The 27,746-nt window shown below is 40.0% G+C and overlaps 1 protein-coding gene across 7 annotated transcripts in view; it reads left to right on the top strand.

The window, feature by feature from the left end:
* The window catches only part of DYNC1I1 (dynein cytoplasmic 1 intermediate chain 1), a 475,334-nt gene that overhangs the window by 380,400 nt on the left and 67,188 nt on the right, over positions 1 to 27,746 (top strand). For all 7 annotated transcript variants that reach the window (XM_029233556.1, XM_029233554.1, XM_029233549.1 and 4 more), the window contains 4 exons: positions 12,431 to 12,577; positions 16,553 to 16,666; positions 19,147 to 19,280; positions 22,950 to 23,094. In XM_029233556.1, the coding sequence (XP_029089389.1) occupies positions 12,431 to 12,577; positions 16,553 to 16,666; positions 19,147 to 19,280; positions 22,950 to 23,094 (540 nt within the window). The remainder of the gene's footprint in view (positions 1 to 12,430; positions 12,578 to 16,552; positions 16,667 to 19,146; positions 19,281 to 22,949; positions 23,095 to 27,746) is intronic.

The following is a 27,746-nucleotide window of genomic DNA, read 5'->3' as shown; positions in this document are numbered from 1 at the left end:
ATACAGCAAAATGACTCAGTTATACATATATATTCTTTGTCGTATTCTTTTCCATTATGGTTTATCACAAGATATTCAGTATAGTTCCCTGTGCTCTGTAGTACGACCTTGTTGTTTATCCATCCTATATATAATTATTTGCATCTGTTAATCCCAAGCTCCCAGTCCATCCCTCTCCCTCCCCCCTCCCCCTCGACAACCACAAGTCTGTTCTCTATATCTAAGTCTGTTTTCACTTCATAGATACGTTCGTTGGTGTTGTATTTTAGATTCCACATATAAGTGATATCATCTGGTATTTGTCTTTCTCTTTCTTAGTTCACTTAATATGATAATCTCTAGATCCATCCATATTGCTGCAAGTGTCATTATTTCATTCTTTTTAATGGGTGAGTAATACTCCATTGTATATATGTGCCACATCCTCTTTATCCATTCCTCTGTCAGTGGACATTTAGGTTGCTTCCATGTCTTGGCTACTGTAAATAGTGCTGCTATGAACATAGGGGTGCATGTGTCTTTTCAAATTGTAGTTTTGTCAGGATATATGCCCAGGAGTGGGATTGCTGGATCATATGGCAACTCTGTTATTTGGTTTTTTTTTGAAGAACATCCGACTGTTTTCCATAGTGGCTGCACCAGTTTATATTCCCACCAACAGTATAAGAGGGTTCCCTTTTCTCCACACCCTCTCCAGCATTTTTTTGTCGACTTTTTAAAGATGGCCATTCTGTATGTGTCCTGCATTGTATAGATCTTTAAGAGACTCTCCAGGTACAGGTGAGGATGGAATACACCTCAAAATTTTCACTGATTGTTGTTTTTGAACTTTTTCCTTAACACAGGGCATCCCTTTCTCTCTTTTTTTTAACTTTTAAATTTTTTTATTGAATGAAAGATTCTTTAAAATCTGTAGTGCTTTACAGTTTTTAGAAGTTTCACACAGATGATTTCATATAATCCCATAATAACCCTTTTTTCCTCCTACCTATATATTGCCCTCTCCCCACTGGTAACCATTAGTTTGTTCTCTGTATCTGTGAGACTGCTTCTTTTTTTGTTTTATTCACTAGTTTGTTATATTTTTTAGATTCCCCATATAAGTGATATAATACAGTATTCGTCTTTCTCTGTCTGACTTATTTCACTTAGCATGATCCTTATCTTTCATTTCCAAAATGTGACCATTTTACCCAAGAGGATCCCATCTCCTAACGAACCTCTTATTTTAAAAATGTATGTGTATTTCATATTTCTTGAGTTGAGAAGAATGGGTTCCTGTGTCTGTGTCTCTAGGTAGGAAGTCTCTTTTGTTCGTTAAAGCACATGGGGGCACTCTCCCCTTTTCACAAGAGCTAATAACAGTTCACATAATTATTTAGGGGTATAAACACTCATTTAAGAAGGTTGTATTGAAATGGCATTTTTGATTTGGCTGCATAGTGATAAGATGAAAACAAAGCGTTTTCTCCCAAAGCAGTGACAGTAAACGCAGAGCTTATTAGTAGTGACCCAACTGGTTTCCAGCTGTTAGCTGTTCAGTAGACTCCCATGAAATGATTATTTGGTCGCAATCAGTTCTCAGCAGGAAGAACCCACCTCATGGTAGGTATCACCACAATTGGTGCTAATTAGTTCTGTTGAGTCAGGTGGTCGATCTCTATACTAGCAACAGAAGTCCAGCTGGAACGGGCTTGGAGACTCCACGCCAAAGCCACTGTAGCAGACGGGAGCCCAAAAGCCCTCTCTGCCCTGTAGGGATGCATGAGGTTGTCTGTGATCATGAGTCCCAAATCCCATGGCATGAAGTCAGAAGGGGGAGGATTGTATATCTCAGAGAAAGTGCACCTACATTCAGTTCATGCAAGGTTTCACAGTATATTGACTTCTAAATCAGCCAGGCCATAGTTCAGATTTGAGCTTTGCCACTTACTATTCATTTGATCTTAAGCCCATGACGTTACTTGCCTGAGTCTGGGTTTTCTAATCTGAAGAAAAAGAGGCAAAATTACCCACCTAATAGGACTGATAGATGTATACAACGTGCTTGGCACTTAGTAGGTGCTCAAAAATTTGGAATGCCCCCACAATAACCATGTAATCTAGTGTGACAGTGATAATGTTTATTAGCCCTCCTAATAATAAACAAGAAAACTCTCAGGTGTTCAGTGTCAGCTTGGAGCATGATGCTGAAGGGAACTTGGGACCTAAACCTTTAGTATCCCTCTCAGTGATCTCTTTCTAAGAGCCTAATCACTTAGGAGGGAAGGGGAAGCCAGGAGAGATGTAAAGACTAGCAAGTCAAATTGAAGGAAATTAAGCAATGGCACTTTGGCAGAGGAACTTTTATTGTATCATATGTGTCTCAGTTGGCCAGGTTGTGCAAATGGCTGCATGACCCCATGAAGGAAACATCCCAGGCATGGCCTACACTGATGCAAAAGGAGATTCATCTCACAGTGACTTTCAGCCATACTCAACTAATTCATTGTTTGCAGGTCCTCCAGATTTCTCAGTGACACAAAGCACAGACCTCCAAGCCTCTTCAAATTCTGATTCAGTAGATCCAGGCTGGGACCCAGGAATCTGTGTTTTTAATAAACTAAGTACTTATGTTCAGATAAGTTCAAGAACCATTGCTTTAAAACAGTACTGTTCACTTGACTGCACGTGGGAATTTCCTGTGCAGTTTTAAAAAGTCTTGATGCCTGGGTCCTACCCCCAGAAATTCTTATTTAATTGGTATGGTTTGTGGTTTGAGTACTGGGGAATTTTAAATAGGTCCTCAGATGATGCTAAGGTACAGGCAGGTTTGGAGTAACACTGACTTAGAAAATAGCTTGAGGGGTCCATGCACCTGCAAATGATGAATAATAGTCAGATGTAAAGTCACATCACAGATAAGTAAGTCCCAGCTCGACTCAAAAGTGTGAAATATGGGGCTTCCCTGGTGGCGCAGTGGTTGAGAGTCTGCCTGCTGATGCAGGGGATGCGGGTTCGTGCCCCGGTCCGGGAGGATCCCACATGCCGCGGAGCGGCTGGGCCCATGAGCCATGGCCGCTGAGCCTGTGCGTCCAGAGCCTGCGCTCCGCAACGGGAGAGGCCACAACAGAGGCCCGCATACCGCAAAAAAAAAAAAAAAAAAATGTGTGAAATACGTTAACATAAGAAAAATCCCATTTCAGAAATCTTTCTGGAATTAGCGTGTAGATTATCCCATTGCCCTAGAATTTTGTTGTATTCAAAAGTTCTTGCACCGAAGGGACTAAGATTTAGAGCCTAAATTTTCCTAAATTGGCAGTGCTTGCAATATGAGTATGCCTGAATAATAATGTGGCATGAATCTCATCTTGGCTTTCACTGTAGAGTTATCTCTGGTGCTAACATTTCACAGTTTCCTCCTCTTCCTCTTCCTCGTTACCCAAAGTCAGCAAATTGTCAGGACTTAGAATTGCCATCAACAACAGGAGCTATAACCAAGCATGAAGATCTGTTAAACCAGAGAGACTCAGTGTCCCAGGAAGGAGCAGAGGGTTGTCAAAATAAGGACTCCAAAGAGTTAAAACATGTAACAAAAGGTGCAGTAAAACTTCTCGGAGACAATTTCTCAACCTAGATCATCAAGGCAGGACCTAGCATTACTATCAGAACTGCTTAGAAAAGATTGTTGAGCAAAATGAAAACGTCTCTGGACCTTTGTTTTCTCTGGAAGTGTTTCTTCAAATCACAGAAGTCACTTCTAACTTCATATAGGGGCATGCAATATTGTTTATCGTCTTTAAACTGCATTACTTAATTCAAATCTTGCAACGGCCCCGAGGGAAGAGAGGCAAAGAAAATGCCCTGTTTCTAGGCAGGGCAAGAACTCTCGTGCTGCTGCCACGAATTGAAAATTCAGGCGTAGAATGAGACCTCACTTCAATTAGGATGGCTACTATAAAATAAAACAAAAGCAGAAAATACGAATCAGCAAGGGTGTGGAGAAATTGGAACCTTTGTGCATTACAGGTAAGAATGTAAAATGGTGCAGCCACTATAGAAAACAGTATGAGAGTCCCTCGAAAATTTAAAAATGGAGTATGATCCATCAATTCCACTCTCAGGTATATACCCAAAGGAATTGAAAGCAGCATCTTGAAGAGATAATCTGTATACAATTACAGTATTTGTAAATATTGTATATTTACAGTAACGTTATTCACAATAGCCAAAAAGTAGAAGCAACCCAAGTGTCTATTGACAGATGAATGGATAAACAAAATGTATATGCATATGATGGAATATTATTCAGACTTAAAAAGGAAAGAAATTCTGTTATATGCCACAGCATGCATGCACTAATACTAGTAGTGCTACCTGGGTATAATAACACCTTTATGACATGCTAAGTGACACATGACAAATGTCACAAAAGGCACTCTGATTCCATTTATATGAGGTTCCTAGAGTAGTCAAATTCATAGAGACAGAAAGTAGACTGCTGGTTGCCAAGGGCTGAGAGGAGGGTGGGAATGGGGGGTGCGTGTTTAATAGATACAGAGTTTGAGTTCGGGAAGATGAAAATGTTCTAGAGATGGATGATGGTGATAGCTACACAACAACGTGAATGTACTTAATGCCCCTGAACAGTACACTTAATAATGGCTAATAATTTTATGTTACATGTATTTCAGCACAATTTTAAACATAAATAATTTGTAAATGTGCAAAAAAATTAAGGCTTAGAGGATGTATACAACTAGTAGGTATCAGAGCAGGAAGTCAGGTCTCGAGATTCCAAGTGTGTCAACCCTCCCTTTCCACCTCCAGAACCTCTCAGGGAGTAGAAACTGAAGAAGCTATTCGGGGGAAGTAAAGAGAATAATTACTTCAGGAACGAGTGGTCAAAGTAGTCCAGACAGTTGTCCTGAAGATAAGAAATAAGGTTGTTAAGGTTCATGAGATAAGGACCATGTCAGCACACTGACTTTTCTGTTGTTGTTGTTGGAAGAGTTTTAATTATGGATTGAATTTTTATTCTTTTTAATTTTATTTTTATTTTCTTTCTTTATTTGAAGGATAGTTGATTGACAGTGTTGTGGCAATCTCTGCTGTACAGCAAAGTGACTCAGTTTTACACACATGTACATTCTTTTTTTAATGTTCTTTTCCATTATGGTTTATCCCAGGAGATTGGATATAATTCCCTGTGCTATACAGCAGGACCTTGTTTATCCATTCTAAATGTAATAGTTTGCATCTACCAACCCCATATTCCCAGTCTACCCCTCTTCCTGCCCCCTCCCCCTTGGCGACCACAAGTCTGATCTCTATGTCTGTGAGTCTGTTTCTGTTTTGTAGATAGGTTCATTTGTGCGTATTTTATTTATTTTATTTTTTATAAATTATTCATTTATTTTTGGTTGTGTTGGGTCCTTGTTGCTGCGCACAGGCTTTCTCTAGTTGTGGCGAGTGGGGGCTACTCTCTTCGTTGTGATGCGTGGGCTTCTCATCACGGTGGCTTCTCTTGTTGAAGAGTATGGGCTCTAGGCGCGTGGGCTTCAGCAGTTGTGGCTCACGGGCTCTAGAGTGCAGGCTCAGTAGTTGTGGCGCACAGGCTTAGTTGCTCCGCGGTATGTGGGATCTTCCCGGACCAGGGCCCGAACCCGTGTCCCCTGCATTGGTAGGCGGATTCTTAACCAGTGTGCCACCAGGGAAGTCCCATTCGTGCCATATTTTAGATTCCACATATAAGTAATGTATATATTTTTTTAAATTTTAAAAGTTTTTAATTAAAAAATTTTTTATTAAAAAAATTGAGATATAATTCACACATCATAAAATTCACTATTTTTAAGTGTACAATTCAGTTTTTTGCGTGTATTCAGAGTTGTGTAACCATCACCACTGTCTAACTTCAGAACATTTTTATCACCCCAAAAAGTTGACCCAGACCCATTAGTAGTCATTCCCCATTCTCCCCCAACCCCCATTCCTGAGCAACCACTAATCTTCCTTCTGCCTCTGTGGATTTGTCTCTTCTGGACATTTCATATAAATAGAATCATACAATATGTGACCTTCTGTGACTTCTTTCACTTAGCGTCCTTTCAAGGTTCATCCATGTTATAGCACGCATCAGTAGTTCCTTCCTTTTTATTGAATAATATTGCATTGTATGGTTTCACCACATTTTGTTTATTCCTCAGTTGATGGACATTTGGGTTGTTTTCACTTTTTGGCTATTATCAACAATGCTGCTATGAACATTTATGTACAATTTGAGTAGTTACATGTTTTCAGTTATCTTGGGTACATACCTAGGAGTGGAATTGTCAGGTCAGATGTTAACTCTATGTTTAATGGTTTCAGGAACTGCTAGACTGTTTTCCAGAGTGGCTGCCTCATTTTACATTCCTACCAGCACTGTATGAGTAGCCTCACCAACAATTATGATTTTCCTTTTTTGTTTGTTCCCTTAGCTTTCCTGAGGTATAATTGACATGTAAACATTTAAAAATTATAGCTATCTTAGAGGGTGTGAAGTGGCACCTCATTGTGGTTTGCGCACTAACTTTTGTGTATTGTATTCAGCACACAGCCCAGGTCTAGGGACGCACAATACTGAGATGCACGAAAATTCCAAGGGATGTGAAGAAAGGTCATTGGAATGAGTGGTTTCTAATCTCCCAGAAATCAGATTTTAGAATTAGCAGCTTTACATTAATTTTTTTTTAAATACAAACTGAGTCAAGCAGTAACAAGCAAGCTAATTCAGCTTTTGCTCCTGCACACCCCATTACTAATGGGGTGGTAACTTTCATAGATGGTTACTCATAGAGTTTAGAAGAGTGACGTGTGTACCCTAGGATAGAGACTTAGGCATAGGAAAAGAGAGCTCTGAAAGAGGAAAGACCCTTTCCCTTCATCTCAATTAAAGTTAAATGCCCAACTCATGACTCATGTCTTGGTTTTTCCACCTTCACAACCTTCTACATTGTCAGATGCCTGGTGCTGCCTGATTGCCTGTAAGAGGTGTTTTGACAGCAGTGTTCTCCAATTACATTTGTTTCCATTAACATAAGAAATATCTTTGAGGGTTTCTTAGGTACTTGCAGAAATATATACTAGCTCACTAGTAGCCAGAAGCATCTGATCTGTCTGCCTCACAGCCCTCTGACAGCTAAGCATTAGCTTTTAGGCAAATAAAATGTCAGCCACCATTAAACAGCATATGGCAACAATATGGCCATTCCCTCTCAAGGATTAACTTCTCCCCAGAAGAGATGGTACTTGAAATAAGAGATGCTTTTGAATGCAGGGCCCCTATCCTTCCTGCCCAGGCATGATGGCTGGGGAGCGGGCAGAGTGCTACACACAAAAGGACCCGGGCGACCAGATCAAATGTGAACCTACGGCACCAGCTGCCCAACCAGCAGTGACCAAAGGCTGTTTGCCCTGGGCATCTGGGTCTGTGGTTAAGGGAAAGTACCATCCTTAAGCTGGCCTGGATTAACTCTATAAAATAGAAAACAGCCCCACAGCCACTTAAAGAGGGCCCGGGGCCGACTGGAATTGAATGCAGTTGGTGTGCAGTGCGAGGAGGGAGACGTGGAGAATGGAGCCTCCACCCGGCTCGTCTCTGTGGAATTCCCTTAGTGAGTGGGGTGAAATTAACTGCCTGGTCTCGAAATAGATGACGAGAGCGTGGAACCCTGTTCTAGTGGGTCAGCTCGTGTGCAAATGGCCATGCGGCAATATGGCTAAGGAGGAGGGCTGCCGTTGCACCAGGCAGTCTGTACAAGATTAGAAAATAAACAGTCTCCTCAGGAGCCTCTGGGTGCCCACGTCTGCGGAGGACACCAGAAACTGTCAATAGAGATAGCCTGATCCTCCAGACATAGTCTCACCACCTTGCTTGTCCTGGTTTAGGGGAACTATAGTATGTAAAATAATCAAAATGGCATGCTCGTCCTATTGGAAATAGTGGTTCCTCATGTAATAATGTCTCTGTGTTACTTGTGTTGGAATATAGACGGTCAAGCTCACCACTTTTACACGAAGCTTTTAACATAGGAGCTTATCATATTTCTGGGGCCTGATTTGACCATCAACATGGCCACATAAATGAAATCACTAGCTGTGTTAAAACAGTTCGACTGTAGTCTTGGGAAAACTTACTTTGATTAAACAGCCAGCATTGTCCCAAAATTCTCATCATCTTTATCATTATTTTTCCACTTATGTAAACTACTTGATTTGAATGTTTAAAGGCCATATGTTATTTTCCAAAATAATTTCAAGGCTCTAATTTTTTTTTTTTTTTTTTTGCGGTACGCGGGCCGCTCACTGTTGTGGCCTCTCCCATTGCGGAGCACAGACTCCGGACGCGCAGGCTCAGCGGCCATGGCTCACGGGCCCAGCCGCTTCGCAGCATGTGGGATCCTCCCAGACCGGGGCACGAACCCGTGTCCCCTGCATCGGCAGGCGGACTCTCAACCACTGTGCCACCAGGGAAGCCCTCAAGGCTCTAATATTTTAAAGAAAAAAATAAAATAGGTAAAAAGTTAAAAGTACAAACTATATAGATACGTATTCTTACAGAGCCAAGAATAACAAGGGTAGGGAAGCTTCTTGTTTCCAATTTGTTTGTCTAAATTGTGTTAATCATGTAATGCTTTATTATGACACTGAATAACTGAGTGAATACAAAATTTTAAATGCCCAGGAGAGTGATGAAATTTTTAAGATAGCATTAGTATTATTAATGTTTTTCATAGAATATGTCTTCAGAAAATGTTAATATGAGAACAACATAGAACAACAACTGTTAAATATGAGAACAACAGAAAGCCACATGTTTTAGTAGTGTCAGTCACTTTTTCTGGAATGCTTTTTTACTCTTTACCCAATAGATATAACTGACAGGATGATATCATCCTTTGCTCTTTATGCTGACAGTCAATAAATTCCATGACAATTGGCAACAACAACTAGATCAGTAGTTGTATGAACAGTGCAAGGTTGCAGGGATTTTTCTAAGACACTTTACTAGTCGCAGTTTGATGCAGACTTTCCAAATTAGAAGAGGAGCTGTCTCTGTCAGGACTGTAGTTGGGGGACTGTTCCCATGTGTCTAAAGTAACCTAAACATTTGGATGAAAAATTAAAAATTCAGTCAATCAACCAAGTGTTTGCTACCATTAAATGAAACATCAGGGTACTTTGAAACATCTCAAGAAATGAGTAAATTCTAAACTTTACATGTAGATAATTGTGATCATACTGCCTTAGAGTTTCCATATGAATAATACTATGTCAAATGTGGCATACCCTAGAGATCTATTTTTAACATTTATACATAGTCTATAATACATAGAATATTTACTATAATTAACATACTGAGCTTAAAAAAATAAGTGCAATTGATGAATCACAAATTCTCCATCATTTCTAATCTTCCAGATATAAAGTAAGTATTTCTACTCTTTTTTCCTCATGGAGGTATCGTAAAGATTGGTTTTCAGCAAAACAAAGTAGACTCTAATGGCAGAACTCTGATGCTCCAAAGTGGTGTTACTCTTTTTTTTTTTTTAGCACCAATTTGACTTTTTTTAATTAAAGTATAATTGATTTACAATGTTGTTTGTTTCTGGTGTACAGCAAGTGATTCAGTTATACATATATATATATTCTTTTTCATATTCTTTCCATTATGTTTTATTACAGGATATTGAATATAGTTCCCTGTTCTATACAGTAGGACCTTGTTTCTTATCTATATTATATATAGTAGTTTGTATCTGCTAATCCCAAACTCCTAACTTATCCCTCCCCCACCCTTTTCCCCTTTGGTAACCATAAATTTGTTTTCTATGTTTATGAGTCTGTTTCTGTTTCATAATAATTTGACTTTTTATCAAATGTAAAGAGAATTCTGAATTCGAGATGGGGGTGCTTTTCTGACATTTAACGTTTTTTGAAATGATTTAGTTAGTACTTAGCACTGAGTGTTTAATGAATGAATGCAAAGTGGACACACTAATGAATGAAAAAGTAGGAATTAAGTTCTCATGTTGTGGTGTTGGATTCTGGTTGATCACCATCTATGTATTTCTGTTTTGTAGAAATACCTCCACTGTTTTCCTGTAGTTTAGTCTCTTAACAAACTGTGTAAGGTTTGGAGCAGTATTTGCTGAGATTTAAGTGAAACACAAAAGCAATTAAGTGGTTTAATTCTGGATTTTTCAAATTTAATGACATTCCTTTATCTATATCCATTGGAGAGCTTTGGTAAATTCAATTGTTGATATCACCTGGATAATTTTAAGTCTTTCTGAAGTTTCAAAGAAAATGTCTCCAACATAGCTCAAGCAGAAAAAGAATTTCATCAATTGAAAGCTCAGAATCGTTTCTGTGAGATGTGTAAAAACAAGAAGCTGACCAGCATTATTTTCTTTTTCTTTAATTCAGTACCATTATTGAGAGTTATTCTTGAAATTTATGAAAACCAGATTGGGGCACAAGCATGCTCCCCATTGAATTGTGCTCAAGGAATTGGAATTGAGAATCATTCAAACTAGGAAAACATGACATTGAAAAATAGTCTACATTCTTTATTGTACTTCAGAGAACCTGAGACTCTGAGTAGGAGCTAGCCTTAGGCTGATAGTAGATCTGACTTTTTTTTTTTTTTTTTTTAATGGACAGTTAGCTTCCCAGTCACAAAGAGGTTATCGTTTCTTTTTCAATGACTTCTTTGCTTTAGTGGCTTAACAGTTAAACCGTTGATCCTCTCTCTGTCTCTGTCTCTCTCTCTCTTTGCTCAGAAAGCAGTGATTTCTCACTATTGCCCACAGAAAACAGTCCACACAGTGCCTGCCATTCAAGGTCCACTCTTGTCTGGCCCAGATGAACCCTTCAGTCACATTTCCTACTCCCTGCTTCTTCCGTGCAAGCTCCTTCTCAGCCAAACCAGACTGTGGCTGTTCAGCAGCCTCTGCTTTGGAGCCTCCAGTCTTGTCTTCCCATTATCCCATCTCTCAGGGATCACTGTTTCTTTTCCTCTCCACTTGCTGAACATTCCACATCTACATCAAGGGTGATGCATTCCCTTTCATGAGGTCTTTCTAACCATCCCACCCTTTCCACTCCCCTCTTTTTTTCCCCTCTCCTAGCTAAACCAGACCTTTCTCCCCCCCCCCCCCCCGCCCCACGCCACAGACACACACACGCTCCTATGACCTAGTCATGGCCCATGTCACCTTCAGGGCTGCTGCTTGTGTGTGCAAGTTGTGACCTGCATAAGCATCTCAAACCCAAGGGACAAGTGAGGACAAAAATCTACCTTCCTCCCCGCTTGCCAAGGCGCACGCCCACGTGACTGTGTTGTGCAGAGAGGCACCTTTTTTTATTCCATACAAAGGTATGGACTAGCATGTAGGGACCAGCGGCAGCATGTTCATCGAACGCATGCTTTTTAGTTCTCTTTCCTAGGGCACAGGTTTGTCGAGGGCAGTGACTACCTTTGTATTCCCATCATGCCTGGTACAATGCCTTCCTTACACATACAATCACTCGTTGAATTTAACTGAAAGGGTGAAATGTTTATTAGAAACAATTACTTTTGTGTATAAATGCAACCATGTAAAGCACAACAGGAATCACAGTGGACTTCTTAGCAAATGTGGGACAGCCAGCTTGTCTGATTTTAAATGTGTCATGGCTCCTGCTCAGCTAAGTAATTTCCTATAAAATGTAGTGCCCAGTAGTCTTCTGTGGAATTTTAGAAACCACATTCATGATGCTATGACAGGCCATGGCAGAGTTGGACTGAAATCCATTTCTGACTGTTAAAATAGGCAAAGAATAACATTAAGGATTGTCTGAAGTGGGCAGGATAAAGGTCAGGAGAATGCCCATGGGAGGCGAGGGAATTTGGGGAGGAACCAGTTGGATCAGTCTGAGATCAGTACACTTCCTAGAAGTCTACATTAAGCCAAAAAGAAAAAAAAAGTACCCAGTCTCAAAGTCCTCAAAGCCTTGCTAACACTGTACACGGATGCAGACATGCCCTCAAAAAAAGAATTGTTTTGTAAAGACTAATGGAGAATTAATATTAATTCTGATGTGATTTTATTGATAAATGGGAAATACCCACACACCCAAGCTTTACAGACCACAAAACATGATGTACGTAAGATAGGGTTTATGCCTATTTGATGACGTGGCCGAGACTTCAGATTTCAGGTTTCAAGGAGTAAACATCGGCCAATCTCTCCAGGGAAATTCTGTGTCTGTGTACAAAATGTCCTGCACGCTCTGCACTTAACATTTGCTTTGTGTTTTCCAGGATGTGCTGAGTTTATGTGATGAGCAGTTTTTTCTTCAGGAAGAAACAAGCCTCCTCTAACCATTTCACACGATACCTTTCTCCTCTTCCCTCCCACAGTCCTCTGTGATGTCAGTCTGCTTTGCTCGTTTCCATCCCAATTTGGTAGTTGGTGGGACTTACTCGGGCCAGATTGTCCTGTGGGATAATCGCAGTCATCGGAGGACGCCAGTCCAGCGGACACCCTTGTCGGCTGCTGCACACACAGTAAGTCAAGCTTTTGTCACATCCCGGTCAGCCATCCAGGCCCTGAAAGAGGGGATAACTGACAGAAGTACGGCTGTTGTTAGTAACTCCAACTTCGAAGTATCTAACTTATAGTGATTGCTTTCTGACTGACTAAAGGAAAGCCGAGTGGAAAGTAGATGAAGGAAGCACTGGGTTGAGAGGACTCTCTTAACGATCTACAAGTTTTAACACATAGAAAGGATCTCTTTGGATGTCCCATAAAGCTACAGGGAGGATAGCTTAAAACTAAAAAATGCCACAGGAAGAAACCTTGGAAGAAGCATCTGTGAAATTGTTTTCCCAAAGAAACTCTTCACATTTACATTATAAGGTGGAAGCTCATATTTTCAAATAGACCATAAAGAGTAAGCACTTACTGTCTAGGGATGGCATATGGGACTTTTGCCAATAGGCCTTTTCCACTTGTGATTTGAGGGAGTGCTGTGACTTTAAATTCTGGAATGCATGGTATAAGTCTCAACGATAAAGTCTACAGTGACAGTATAATCCCTAGGGTTAAAAGTCAACATCTCAAAACCATTACCCATAATTTAGCAGAAGAGTTTCAGTATAGTGTTCGTAAGACAACTAGTCTGTCATTTCCTTTAAGAGAATGACAGGTGTGTTTAGCAATTGTTAGGAGGAATAAGAAGACAGGCATGTCTCCATCAATCTCTGCTACCCTGACATTCAGGGGAATTGATGTCCTTTCTCTGAAATGCCCAAATTATGCCCAGGGATACAGCTCTGCTATTGTTTCAATTTCCTTAATGTGGTTGCCTCATTTGTTTCATCTGCTGGCCTCAAAACCATCTAGCTTTGAAAAAGAACTGCTAGCTGTTTTAGCCGAGACCATGAAGAGGAAAATTCTTCCACTCTTGTAAGATCGACAATGGGAAACGACAAATACCAAGTCAGCCTTAATTCTGATTGACTTGGGCCTAACACACATGCAGGTGAAACTAGTTCTTGGGAATCTGGGAAAATTGCTCTTGCCTACCCCATTTCTCCAAACTAATAACAGAAAATTGTGACCCAAGAGGAGACGGGCTTGATGCAGGTGTTTGCTCAAGGAGCATGAAGCCATTTCTTGGCCCTGTGTGTATATCTGGTGCGTTTGTGAGCATACCTCCTGAAATTTCAAAAAGTTATAAATCCAGGTATCAGAACGTTTAGCACGAAGCTTTTGGGGAGAATCCAAATGCTGCAGGGGCTCTTCCAAACTATTCATCTCTTTTCCAAGCAACTTAGGATGTGATCTTCACAACGAAAATACTGTTATTATCAAACAGGGTGACATTATTTCTTTTAGAAAATCAAATAAGTTTTTTTCTCTTTTGCTGTGTTTCGTTGAATCCACAGCTCAAAGAGCACAGTTAATTTTGTGACTTGTCTTTCAGCTTCCACTCATGCCTGGCTCATTGGTACCAGGATCAAAAGTGGTTAAGGAAAGGGAGTCCCACCACAGATTACTAACTAATTTCCTTTCACACCCACCACACATATGCATTTGGGACAACAGGAAATCCTAATTAAAGCAAAAACCTTCTGGCACACAGTAAGTTTATTCCTAAAATAAATAAAAACAATCTGGCTTCTATACTGGAAAAATGAGCGGTACCATTGCTTTTTTCTTTCCATTAAGCAGAGTGATGTGTGTTTGTGTGTGTGTATAAGTAGGCATGCCCACGTGTCTGCTTCTGTTCTGGTTTCTTTACATCTCTCTTTTCTTTTAAACTGAGTTTTATTACTCCTGAAAGCACAGGCCAGTAGTACTGATTAAAGCCAGGGAGGGGCTACCACACACATTCCTTCTCAGGGCATTTGCTCTCTACATCCTTCTAGATGCCTTCTTTCCCTACTACACCCACCCTTAGGAGTCCCGATCCATCAGGGTTTTGGAGATTTGTGTTGATGCTCTGTGGTTAACAGAAGAAACCCTGTTGGACTCTTGCTAAAAAACACTAGGCAGATTTGGGGCTCATAACAATGTTTGGACCTTGCTTTCTCATTCTTCAGTTTACTGAGTCTGCCATTTTCAGGCGACAATGTGTCTCATCCATTCTTCCAGTTTATTTGCATGCAGAGCTTAGGACGCCATGTGACTCACCCTTGAGTTTGTACTCTGCTGTACGTTCCACATACACCAGAGACTTGGGAAAAAGCATTGTCCACAGCCCCACAACCAGTCAGTCCTTTTGGTATTTAGAGACCTGATCAGAAGAATATTTCGTTCCAGATCTCTGCTGTACTTACCACTGTCCAGATCTACTAAAGCTGATCCATTTGAAGGTTTCTGCAGGAATGTGGTGTGAAAAAGACATAGGGACTTGGTTGACTCTCCATCAGCATGGGTAAAAGAGGTGATGCAGTTGCCAAAAAAGCAAGTGTAAATCTTAAGATGCATTAATACAGGCACTTTTTTTTTTTTTATCACACGAGAAGTGACAATTCAGTGCTCCCTGTATTTCTATATTCAGTTAGTCAGAACATACGTAGACGGTTATGTTTCATTCTCAGAACTTCACTGGAAGGGGAACTCGGACAAAATATAGCGTATTCAAAAGAGAGTGTCCAGGTTGGGGAAGGTATTGAAAACCAGGTCCTCAACGCATTCGAAGGAATTGGTGATGATGAGTCAGAGCAAGACAAGGCTCGGGGGAGGAGGGGTAATATAAGAACAATCCATACATATTATTTGACTTGATGTATATGATGTCAGAGGGCACTTCACTAAAAGTATTTCCTTGAGCTTTCTTCATCCCCATTGGTAGAAGGAGGAACTGCCCAAGAATTAGTGCTAGAACTGGCTAAGAAAGGTATTTAAGCAGAGTTTGGACCACCTCTTGGGAGAGGCAGATGAACAGCTATACTACGATTATTACAGTTCCTTCTGACCAGGAGTTTATACGATAATAATAGTTTGGGAACCATCCTTTATATAATATCAACTTTGCAATGTTAGAGATTGTTTCATTGTTGTTGTGGCTGGGTATTATGGACAGTAACTCATCAAGAGAAAGACTCAGACTGTCAGCTGTTTGCACAGAGAAGCATCGACTAAGTTGTGGTTTGGCCACTGGTGGCTAAGCTGCCTGAAATCTAACCCAAATTACTGCTACGTTGTGCTTCTGCTAACCTTGCATTTAGTATGTAATGTGCAGCTGCAAATGATTTTAGCCTACCATTTAGGATTCTACAGAGTAGAATAACCTTCTTGCATTATGACAGAAGGGTAGAGCATCTTGCTTATGATTCCTGGGATGTTTAAGTGACCTTTCTCAAGGCCCTGGCCAAATCTAAGCCTCCATACAACCCGAAACAATATTTTGCGAAATAAATCTATCATTATCCTAGGTTTTACAGCAACATAAAGAAACCTAATTTAATCTTACTAGGTTCCTTGTGCCAATACTTTCCACCACCAGTATCTCTCCCTGAAATCAAAGAGGCTGATGAATATTAACCACTTTTTATAAAGCACGTTAACAGATGTCTGGCACTGTGGCTATAATGCACTAAACTCCAGAGTTAGTTAACACTCCTTCCAAAAGGCAGTTGTTCTACCTTTTTGAAGACTGTCTTTTTCCGTCACTCATGGTGAGGTTAGAAGCCAGACTATGTGGTGGAGCCTCATTCAAGCAATACACATTCACCTCCCTGTGCACCTTCTGTCCCATCAATCCTCATTTGCTCCCGTTTGCTTCAGCTCCATTGTACTGCATCTGACCGAGCAAGGTGAAGCTTTCTGAGTATTTCCACTACGACGTGTTGCTGCCAGAGCTTTTAAAAAGAAATCAGGTTCAAATCAAAAGTGGCAAATGACCTGAGGCTTGTATTATTGTGGGATTATGTCACTCCTTAATCCTTGTTTTAGAGTAATGTGTTTGACACGCAGATGTAAGCATTTCCTCTTGGATCAGGGTTTGATCCTCCATGTTTATGCTTCTGCAGCATCCCGTGTACTGTGTGAATGTTGTTGGGACCCAGAATGCTCATAACCTCATCACTGTCTCTACCGATGGTAAAATGTGTTCCTGGAGCCTGGACATGCTCTCCACTCCACAGGTGGGTTTGTTTTCCCCTACACATAAGAGCATCTTGGTTAAAAGAGATAACCTGCCTAATGGAACAGAGTTCCTAAAAGCCAAACTCTCACATCCTATAGGACCTAAAATCAATGTGTGCACTTGAAAGAGTGGGGCCTGTTTTCAGCAGCCTCCTCTTGAAGCCAAACCCATTTCCTTTACCGCAAATCATGTAATTATTGTAATACGTTAATCCTTAGGTCAGTTTCAAGTGAAAATGAAATAATCCATTTTAAAGCATAGTAATTATGGAAGTTGGCTGTGGTAGGAATTGTACTTACCCTACAGCATTGTTAAACAAATATAAACGGGGTTGGAACTCAGCAGAGCGATCCCTGATGGGTCCTTGCCTTGGAGAAAAGGTATCCCAGCAAAACAGAAATCCAAGCCCTTGCTTGTATCTGTAGCCTAGACAACTGCCTTGTGTGTTTGAAGAATTTGTCCAACCATCTGTTTTCTCCTCTGGAATGTTTCTTAGGGTGGCTCCTGCCGTTCCTTGCTCAAAAAACAAGAAGTTGAAAATGAAAAAGTTCCAAGGTTTCCAAACTGCTCCTGATTACAGAAATGGGAGCTAGCAAAGGAGCAGAGGTGCAAGAGACCATTGGGGGGGAGGCATCTAAATGCAACTTTCAGAATATATGTATGTACACTCACACGGAAGACACCACTTACATCCACAGATAAATACACACATATCCATACTCTTTCCACCTCTCTTGGGGAAAAAATACTTCACTGTCCTCCAGCTAAAAACAGAGAAGAATTTCCTGTTAAAGCCTTTGACAACGTGAGGAAACATCAAGAAAATTGTACAAGATATCTAGGAGATACTTCTCAATTTTAACATTCCTATTCCCTTTCCTGGAATAACAATCCTGGGATGTCTCTGTCACAATTTTAGAAGACATTAGGAGTTTCAGGATACTTAAGGAAATGTGGAAACTGAAAGGAACCTCGCATAAGTTTCCACACAATACAGATGAAGAGAATACTAAGACTAAAGAAGTTCGTTTTATAATTTTAGTGTGGGGGGAGAGCTAGTAAGTTCCTTACACTTTAAGTTCCTCTATTTTTGCTGATCTTTAACATTTATACAAGTTGGGAGTTGTGTGTGGGTATTTTATAGCTTTGTCTTAAATTTCTCAGCAATATGTTGTTTTCTTTTAAAAGCAAACAGATATGAGTGAACCCTCTAATTAGGAATTTTTAATTGCCCATTTTGCTGATTAAATGTGTGTTTGTTTAGGTTAAAGCCAGTCGTACGGGGGCTACATGACCATTTTTATTAGTTTTGGCATGCCCGCAGACGCCTGTCTCTGTACAGAGATGGAGCATTTCATGGCATGGCTGTGGATGGCAGGCAGACATGGGAACAGACAACAGTTGCCCTATTCCTTCTCTGTCCCAAGTGGGTGACCAAGAGACTGTGTACCTTCCCTCTGCTAATTTTAGCCATGGAGCAGACCCCCGGTTGGTCTAGGTTTCTGTATTACACTGTCACAGCATCCCCTCACTAAAGCACTCGCTGCGTCTGCATCTCACAAACTGCAGGCATGTCACATGACCACGTGGTCTGCACTTCCCAGCCTGTTAGCATGTGCTTCCGATTTATGGACTCCTTAGCTGCGATGACTAGGTTTATTTGTTTGCATAAAGAAAGACTAAACTTCCAAACAGAATGACATGATCCCCTAGAATGTTGTTTTAAAGTTACTTTAGGTGCACAAAGCAGGCTGTTTGATGTAAATAGCCAGAAATACTCAAGGATGTTAGTTATACTTAACTGTTCTTCACTGTCGTTAAACTTAATTCAGCAGAATGTCTTCTAAAATACACTTGAATTCCCAATTTTGAAAATCATTTTAGATAAAGACTCTCATTTACCATTTCAAAGACTTATTTAAACATTGTCTTTTGCAGGCTTAGAGCCTACACACCCAATGTCTGCCCTTCATGAAATCTAGTCCCTGTTGAAATCTGGTTTTTATGACCTGAGTGACAACTTTCTGGTTTCAGTCCATGGAGGACACACACTCCTGCTTTGACAAACGTGCTTAGTACATCTGATATTAATACAAGTGTATTCTCACGAACAGTTGATGTTGAAAATGTTTGTAAATATAAGGGTATTGTGTGTTGTATTAAAGCCTGGGGCTGACAAGTGTAACCATTACAGTATTATCTTTAGTTTCTGCACCATTAGTTTCAAAATTCTCACCTGTCATCTCTGCCTGACTTCAGAAGCAGCACACACACTGATGAAATACAGCCGGCCTGAAACCAGAGATACACAGAAGCATGAATGTCAGGGGCAGTAAAGCGTGGTTTCTGGCACAGCCGGGGTCTTTTGTAACGCTGTGTGAAAAGCAAACAGGCGATTTAGTCAAATGATTTTTCCGTGCTATCTTTGGCATGGCAAGGAGTTGACAGAGGGAATGTAACCACGCCATGTTTTGGTAGGAGAGCATGGAGCTGGTGTACAATAAGTCCAAGCCTGTGGCTGTTACCGGAATGGCTTTCCCAACGGGAGACGTCAATAACTTCGTGGTTGGCAGCGAGGAGGGTACAGTCTACACGGCCTGTCGTCATGGAAGGTGAGTTTCTGTTTTCTTACCAATGACGTGTTCTTCGTTTCCAAAAGTCTGTTATCGCTTTCTGGATTATAACCACCTTGCATTACGAGGAAGGCATTTCTGAAGAAATGCAAATCACAGCCTCATGTCTTCACTATTTTATAGCATCCTTCTGCTATAAGGATGCCATTTGTAAGGCTTTAGCCATTTGTAAGCCTTTGTAAGGCTTTAGCCATTTGTAAGCCTTTGATGGTTCACATTGCCTGAAGGAAAAAAGTCCAAGCTTCTTAGCATATCATAGAAGATTCTTGATTACCCTTGACTACCCGCCCCTTCCCAGCCTCAGCCTTCAGGCTCCAGCCACGCACCCATCCCCCAATGTGGCTGATCCCACCACACCTCTGTGAGTTTGTACATTCGGTTTCTCCCGCTGGGTCTGGTATTTCTCCCATCTTGGCCTGGTTAATTCCTTCTCACCCTTCAAGAGCCAGAACAAAGGTCTTCCCACGCTGAAGCCTCTCCTGACTCTCTTGGACAAAGAAAATCATTTCCCTCTTTATGTTTCCATAGCATTTTCATTCCCTTTATTCATTCATTCTTTCAAGGAATATTTCCTAAGAACCTACCATGTGCCAGGCACCAGCATGTCATAAGGATGCAGTGAGGAACAAAACAGACCTGGAGTTCATATTCTGGTTGAGGGTGAATGACAGTAAAATAATAAACAGGTAAATATGTGGTGTAAGATGATAAGTACTATGGAGAAAATTAAAGTAGAATAAATGGGATAGGACTACAAGCTGTCAGATAGGTTTGTTGTTTTATATATTTGCGTATCACTTCTACATTAGCATTCATCCCATTTTACTTCAAGTATTCAGTCGTCTGCCATTTTTCTCTTACTAAACTATTTCCATTTCATCATTGGTTTCCTGCCTGGTGTGTGGCACATAGTAAGTGAGGAGTTAAAAATTTATATGGGGAGTAAAGAATGACAACAACCAAATAATATAGAGAAGTGCCTTAGGGCCCTTCCTCTCTATCAGAGGCTGAAATAGTATGAGATACATAAGGCAGAATGAAGATTCCAGGTGATAAGAATCCTGTCTTGATTGAGAGATTGGCAGATGCTCCTGGAAGAATCTCAGGAAAAAGTGGAACTCGATAATTTAGACTGGGTTATAAAATTACATGCAAGACTTAATGAATGGACTCACAGCTTTTGAAAGGTTCACTGTGTTCACCTTGGTGTGTTATTTCTCTTTCACTTTAGTAGTTCTAATTCAATTGATTTTTCATCTCTTGCACTCATCACAGGCTATTTAGATTGAACGAGAAACCAGAAATTGTTCCAGGTTCATACTCCGGTGTATTTGTGATTTGTAGAAAGAACAGGCATCCGTGGCTCAGCTATATGATTTTTCCATTCACACAGTACAGGCTGTGAAGTTCCTACTGTGCTCTCCACAGAAACAAGCAGTATTTTCCCTGCTCACATGAGTAAAAGATGACTAGGAAGATGTGCCTCATAATTCCATGCCCAATAGTCCTACTTCATAAGTATTGGCTAAAACCATACAGCAGTTTTATGAAAGCATAGAAAGATCTGATAGAGTTGTTCATTCATGGAAACGTTCACTGCACATCTACTCTCAGCAAAGTGGATTGCTAGATGTTGCCAGGCGTGCAGACATCATTTAAACCTGTTCCTATCTTCAAGAAACTGATGATGGTGGGAAAGGTAAGCACACAAACATCTGCAAGACGGGTAGAACGTCGTAAGTGGCATGAGAGAGGCACAGAGAGCAGCAGTGGGCCAGACAGACTCACAGGGTTATCTACACATTTTTTAGAATCGACAGGGCACAGGTTCAGTTGACTTAACCCAAGGCTTTAATTATCTGTGAGGGCTATAGAACATGTTCATTGATAACTTTCAGATTTAAAAAATTTTTCTCAAATGTGAATAACCATTTACATGGTGAATATTTTTGTTCTGTGGCTATTGTCCTTTTCGAACACAATCAGAAGATACACTGTGGTTCAAAGGAAGGGTACCTAAGGTACAAACCACAAATCATTTTACAGTGAGCTTGCTTTTGCTTTTTACATTGGTCCATCTATCTGAAATATAAAATACAGATCTCAATAGAGTTGTAAAGTCGTAGGCATTGGGCTTCATAGTGATCGTAAGTGGGTCACATAGGGCTACAGGGGAGAGGTGCGAAATTTCTGTGTTTCACCTAACATGGAAAAGGTGCAAATCCACTTCCATAAATTAAATAAGTTCTTTACTTTGCACCCTATAAACCCTTTCAGGATGCTGTTAAGAGCAAATGGAGTCTCACCAGGGGCCACTTCAAAGATCAGTTCCTCATGTTCTCTAGGACAAATGTAAATGATCACGTGTGGAACTGCTGTTAGCAGTTTCACCAGGCATAATTTTTGAGTGCCTGTTACATGGAACACATGCTGCAGCACTTGGCTCGTGATTTCAAATTTTCCTTAGCACGCTGACATTTACTGGTGCTCCAGAAGCCTACATTCTTTAATAACTTAATACATTCTCACTCTTTGTGACATAATATATGGATTCCACAATCTCTCTGTATTTGTCATATTTATAACCTTGTGCACGTGAATTTTTAAAATACAGCATTTTGGTATATTTTCTAATTGGGTGTGATTGTGTGCAGACTATTGTGGGATAATAGGGGCTGGGAACAATCCCAGCTTAGTTAAATAAACGACATATGTCTGCGGATAACTTTCAAACTGTATTGCCATTTCTCAAATGTGCTCCTGTTGGGGATAAAGGCGTAAGTTCGCCTCTTTCTTTGCTGTTTTGTTCAACAAATGTTTATTGAGCACTTACTGCATGCTAAACAAGGCACCAGCCCTTACGGAATTTACATTTAGCAGATTTGTAAATTACTCTTCTGCTTTCAGTGAAAACATCATTTTCTCCATATGACATTTAAGTTATTTTGCCTATTATATTGTGGTGACAAGGCTTTCCACAAAGTTTTACATTTTCAGGTATGTCAGCTTAGTTTAAGAACTTTTTCTCAAAAGGGTAAATGCATGTATTCAAGGATATATGGAGTTTTATAGCCAATAGGCTCCCCGAAAGGAGTTAAAATGGGAGTTGTGTCAAAGTCACCACAAGAGTAGAATCATCTTATAAATATGAAAGCTTTGAGATCTGAGTGTATAGTCGTCCCCTGGTATCCGAATCCACGAGGAATTGGTTCCAGAAGCCCTTGCAGGTACCAAAATCCGAGGATGCTCAAGTCCCTTCTATAAAACGGAGCAACACAGTCAGACCTCCATATCGCGGGCTCCGCGTCTGCGGTTATAGAGGACCGGCTGTATGTGTTCTGCATCAAAGCAGCTGCAACCACAGTGATGGGCTTTGAGGCACTCCTGAAAAAGGATTAAATGATAAAAATTTGATATTAACTTCAGAAGATTAAAAAGATGGTATCACCCCATATTGTCTTTTTAGTCACTAAGAGTAGTTTAGCATTTATTTCTCTCAGGGTAACTGAAAGTGGTTTCATCTCTGATGGTTTATGGCTGTGCTAAATTATGGAGAAGTAATCACGCAGAAACAAGCCTGGTTTTTGTAAAGTAATCAGTGCTTTGCGAAGGGCACTGAAACTCTGCTCTTGTGTGGTCTTTGTGCAGCAAAGCAGGTATTGGGGAAGTCTTCGAAGGCCACCAAGGGCCAGTGACAGGAATTAACTGCCACATGGCAGTGGGCCCAGTCGACTTTTCACACCTGTTTGTCACGTCGTCGTTCGACTGGACCGTCAAACTGTGGACCACAAAGGTAAGAAAATCTTGATTTACATTCCCAGGTAATACATAGGGGAAGAGGACAATTTTGTCTCCTGCGAGTAGTTGTAGGGAACCTTTAGTCTCTTCCGGGAGACCTGGCATTAGGAATTTGTACAACCTTCTGGTGAACCCGACCTGCCTCAGAGCTAGTTAAGCCTCACTTTCTCAGTCCGTTTTATCTATTTTAACATATATAAGTAATACTGGAGAACTCTCTAATTGTAAAAATTCGAACAATGCAAATAATGATAAAACAAGTCCTCCTTCACCAATACTAAGCCTGCCCCTGACATCGCCTTCATTGCCTTCCATCCCAGGTACCCTCTGCTATCAGTTTAGTGTTGAGTGTCCAGAGCATTGCAGTACTTACTCACATACATCTGTACCTATGGAAATACAGGACTTGGGACTTGGGTTTCTTGGTTTTGGGTTATTTTTGAGTTTTTGACGGTTTTTAAGCTAGTAAATGGCACCATCCTATTTGTGCTTTCACAAGTAATTCTGACCATGTTTGGGAGCAAGAAAAACTAGAAAAAGCTACCTGGAAGGGAAGGTGCAGGAGTCCAGGGAAGAAATGACAGTGGCTTAGATCAGTAGTTTGGAATGGAGAGACGTAGATGGATTTGAGAACCATTTATGAGGTAAAAGCCACAGAAACTGGTGACTGATTTGATACAAGGAAGGTGAGAGAGGGAGTCAGCAGGAAGAAACCCAGGTTTAAGACTGGGGCAACTGGAGATCTGTAATGGCATTCATTGCGGTGGAGAACACCCAAGGAGGTGCATGTTGCTGAGGAGTGATGTACAGGTCGTATTTAAGGTGGCTGGGAGGCACAATTCACAACCCTCACTAAGCAGTTTGATAATTGGGACAGAAGCAGAGGGAGCGCTTTGGGCTGCTCATACGGACCTAGTTGCAATCAGAACGATTATTAAGTCCAAGGAGTGGACTTTAAAAGAAATGCTAAAACACAATGCAGAGAAAGAGAAATATTTAGGAAATAAACAGGAGAAATGGAGGTAGAAAAAAAGATTAAAAAGTAACAAGCCAAGAAATAGGAAAAAATTAGAATTGTTTGCGTATAGGGCTTCCTGGGTATTAATGGAGAGGACTGTGTCAAGATGAGAGAATTGGCTGTTAACTGTATGAAAAGCAACCACACTTAGAAATTCAAACTCAAACCAAGCTGAGAAACCTCAACTATGGGACTGACACAAATCCAAAAGATAACATACTCTGTGAGGAGACCGAAAGGAAACAACCATTCTAATACATTGTCATTGGAAATGCAAATGATACAACGCTAATGGAGGGGAATTTGGCAATATCTAAAAATAATGAATGCATATTTGCTCATTGACAGAGCAATTCCCGCTTCTAGGATTCTGTGCCAAAGATGTACTAGCAATAAATAAGAAAAAGACTTATGCAGAGGGATATTTGTTCAAAGACTACCTTGAATAGCAAAACATTGGAAAAACCCCAAAAGTCCATCAGTAGGACACTGGACAAATCAAAAGTATGATACATCCACATGAAGGAGTACCATTCAGATGTAGAAAAGAAATGAAGATGTCCATATGCTTATTATGAAGTGATCTCTAGAATATAGAGGTCACTATATTTTTAAATGAGAAACGTAAATAGTATGTTGTCACCATTTAATATTTACTTATATATTTTTTAAATTTAATTTTTATTTTATAGTTGATTTGCAATGTTTTGTTAGTTTCAGTTATACAGCAAAGTGATTCAGTTCATTTTCAGATTCTTTTCCCATATGGGTTATTACAGAATATTGAGCTGGGCTATACAGTAGTAGGTCCTTGTTGATGATTTTATATAAAGTAGTGTGTACACATTAATCCCAGTCTCCTGATTTATCCCTCCCCCGACCTTTCCCCTTTGGTAACCATAAATTTGTTTTTGAACTCTGTGAGTCTGTTTCTGTTTTGTAAATAAGTTCATTTGTATCATTTTTTTAGATTCCACATAAGTGATATCATATGATATTTGTATTTCTCTGACTTCACTTAGTATAATAGTCTCTAGGTCCACCTATGTTGCTGCAAACGGCATTATTTCACTCTTTTTTGTGGCTAATATTCCATTGTATATATGTGTACCACATCTTCTTTATCCATTCTTCTGTTGATGGACATTTAGACTGCCTCCATGTCTTCGCTGCTGTAAATAGTGCTGCAGTGAACATTGGGGTGCATGTTTCTATTCGAATTATGGTTTTCTCTGGATATATGCCCATGAGTGGGATTGCTAGATCATATGGTAATTCTAGTTTTTGTTTTTTAAGGAGCCTCCATACTGTACTCCATAATGGTTTTACCAATTTATATTCCCACCAACAGTGTAGGAGGGTTCCCTTTTCTCCACATCCTCACCAGCATTTATTGTCTGTAGACTTTGATGATGGCCATTCTGACCGGTGTGAGGTGATACCTCATTGTAGTTTTGATTTGCATTTCTCTGATAATTAGCAAAGTTGAGCATCTTTTCATGTGCTTTTTGGGCATCTGTATGTCTTCTTTGGAGAAATGTCTATTTTGACCTTCTGCCCACTTCTTGATTGCGTTGATTGGTTTTTTTTTTTTGATATTGAGCTGCATGAGCTATTTGTATATTTTGGAGATTAATCCCTTGTTGGTCACTTCGTTTGCAAATATTTTCTCCCATTCTGTGGGTTATCTTTTTGTTTTGTTTATGGTTTCCTTTGCTATGCAAAAGCTTTTAAGTTTCATTAGGTCCCATTTGTTTATTTTTGTTTTTATTTTCATTAGGCACTATGAGACGGCAGAGAAATATGTTCTGGTGGATCCAGAAAGATATTGCTGAGATTTATGTCAGAGTGTTCTGCCTGTGTTTTCCTCTAAGAGTTTTATAGTGTCCAATCTTACATTTAGGTCTTTAATCCATTTTGTGTTTATTTTTGTGTACAGTATTAGGGAGTGTGCTAATTTCATTCTTCTGCACATAGCTGTCCAGTTTTCCCAGCACCACTTATTGAAGAGACTGTCTTTTCTCCATTGTATATTCTTGCCTCCTTTGTCGTAGATTAATTGACCATAGGTGCATGGGTTTATTTCTAGGCTTTCTATCCTGTTCCACTTATCTGTATATCTGTTTCTGTGCCAGTACCATACTGCTTTGATGGCTGTAGCTTTGTAGTATAATCAGAAGTCAGGGAGCCTGATTCCTCCAGCTCCGTTTTTCTTTTCTCAGGATTGCTTTGCCTATTCAGGGTCTTACGGGTTTCCATACAAATTTAAAAAGTTTTGTTCTAGTTCTATGAAAAATGCCATTGGTAATTTAATAGGGATTGCATTGAATCTATAGATTGCCTTGGATAGTATAGTCATTTTGACAATATTGAGTCTTCCCATCCAAGAACTTGGTATAACTTTCCATCTGTTTGTATCGTCTCCAGTTTCTTTCATCAGCATCTTATAGTTTTCAAAGTACAGGTCTTTTGCCTCCTTACATAGGTTTATTCCTAGGTATTTTATTCTTTTTGATGCAGTGGTAAATGGGATTGTTTCCTTAATTTCTCTTTCTGATCTTTTGTTGTTAGTGTATAGAAATGCAAGAGATTTCCGTGTATTAATTTTGTATCCTGCAACTTTACCAAGTTTGTTTATGAGCTCTAGTAGTTCTCTGGTAGCATCTTTAGGATTTTCTGTATATAGTATCATGTCATCTGCAAATGGTGACAGTTTTACTTCTTTTCAAACTTGGATTCCTTTTATTACTTTTTCTTCTCTGATTGCTGTGGTTAGAGGACTTCCAAAGCTATGTTGAATCAAAGTGGTAAGAGTGAACATTCTTGTCTTGTTCCTGATCTTAGAGGAAATGCTTTCAGCTTTTCACCATTGAGTATGATGTTACCTGTGGGTTTTGTCATATATGGCCTTTATTATGTTGAGGTAGGTTCCCTCTATGCCCACTTTCTGGAGACTTTTTATCGTAAATGGGTGCCGAATTTTGTCAAAACCATTTTCTGCATCTATTGAGATGATCATATGGTTTTTATTCTTCAGTTTGTTGATGGGGTTTATCACATTGATTGATTTGCAGATATTGAAAAATCCTTGCACCCCTGGGATAAATCCCACTTGATTATGGTGTATGATCCTTTTAATGTTTGTTGGATTTGGTTTGCTAGTAATATTTTGTTGAGGATTTTTGCATCTACGTTCATTAGTGATATTGGCCTATAAGTCTCTTTTTTTGTGATATCTTTGTCTGGTTTTGGTATCAGGGTGATACCTCATAGAATGAGTTTGGGAGTGTTCCTTCCCCTGCAATATTTTGGAATAGTTTCAGAAGTATAGGTGTTAACTCTTCTCTAAATGTTTGATAGAATTCACCTGTGAAGCCATCTGGTCCTGGAGTTTTGGTTGGTGGGAGTTTTTTAATCACAGTTTCAATTTCAGTGCTTGTGATTGGTCTATTCATACTTTCTATTCTTGGTTCAGTTTGGGAGATTGTATCTTTCTAAGAATTTGCCCATTTCTTCTAGGTTGTACATTTTATTGGCATATAGTTGCTTGTAGTAGTCTTTTATGATCCTTTGTATTTCTGTGATGTCAGCTGTAACTTCTCCTTTTTCATTTCTAATGTTATTGGTTT

The sequence above is a fragment of the Monodon monoceros genome, unplaced genomic scaffold, assembly GCF_005190385.1.
Source record: "Monodon monoceros isolate NGI ecotype Baffin Bay Population unplaced genomic scaffold, NGI_Narwhal_1 Super_Scaffold_2, whole genome shotgun sequence".
NCBI classification, from domain to species: domain Eukaryota; kingdom Metazoa; phylum Chordata; class Mammalia; order Artiodactyla; family Monodontidae; genus Monodon; species Monodon monoceros.
This window is presented reverse-complemented; position numbering and strand designations above follow the sequence as displayed.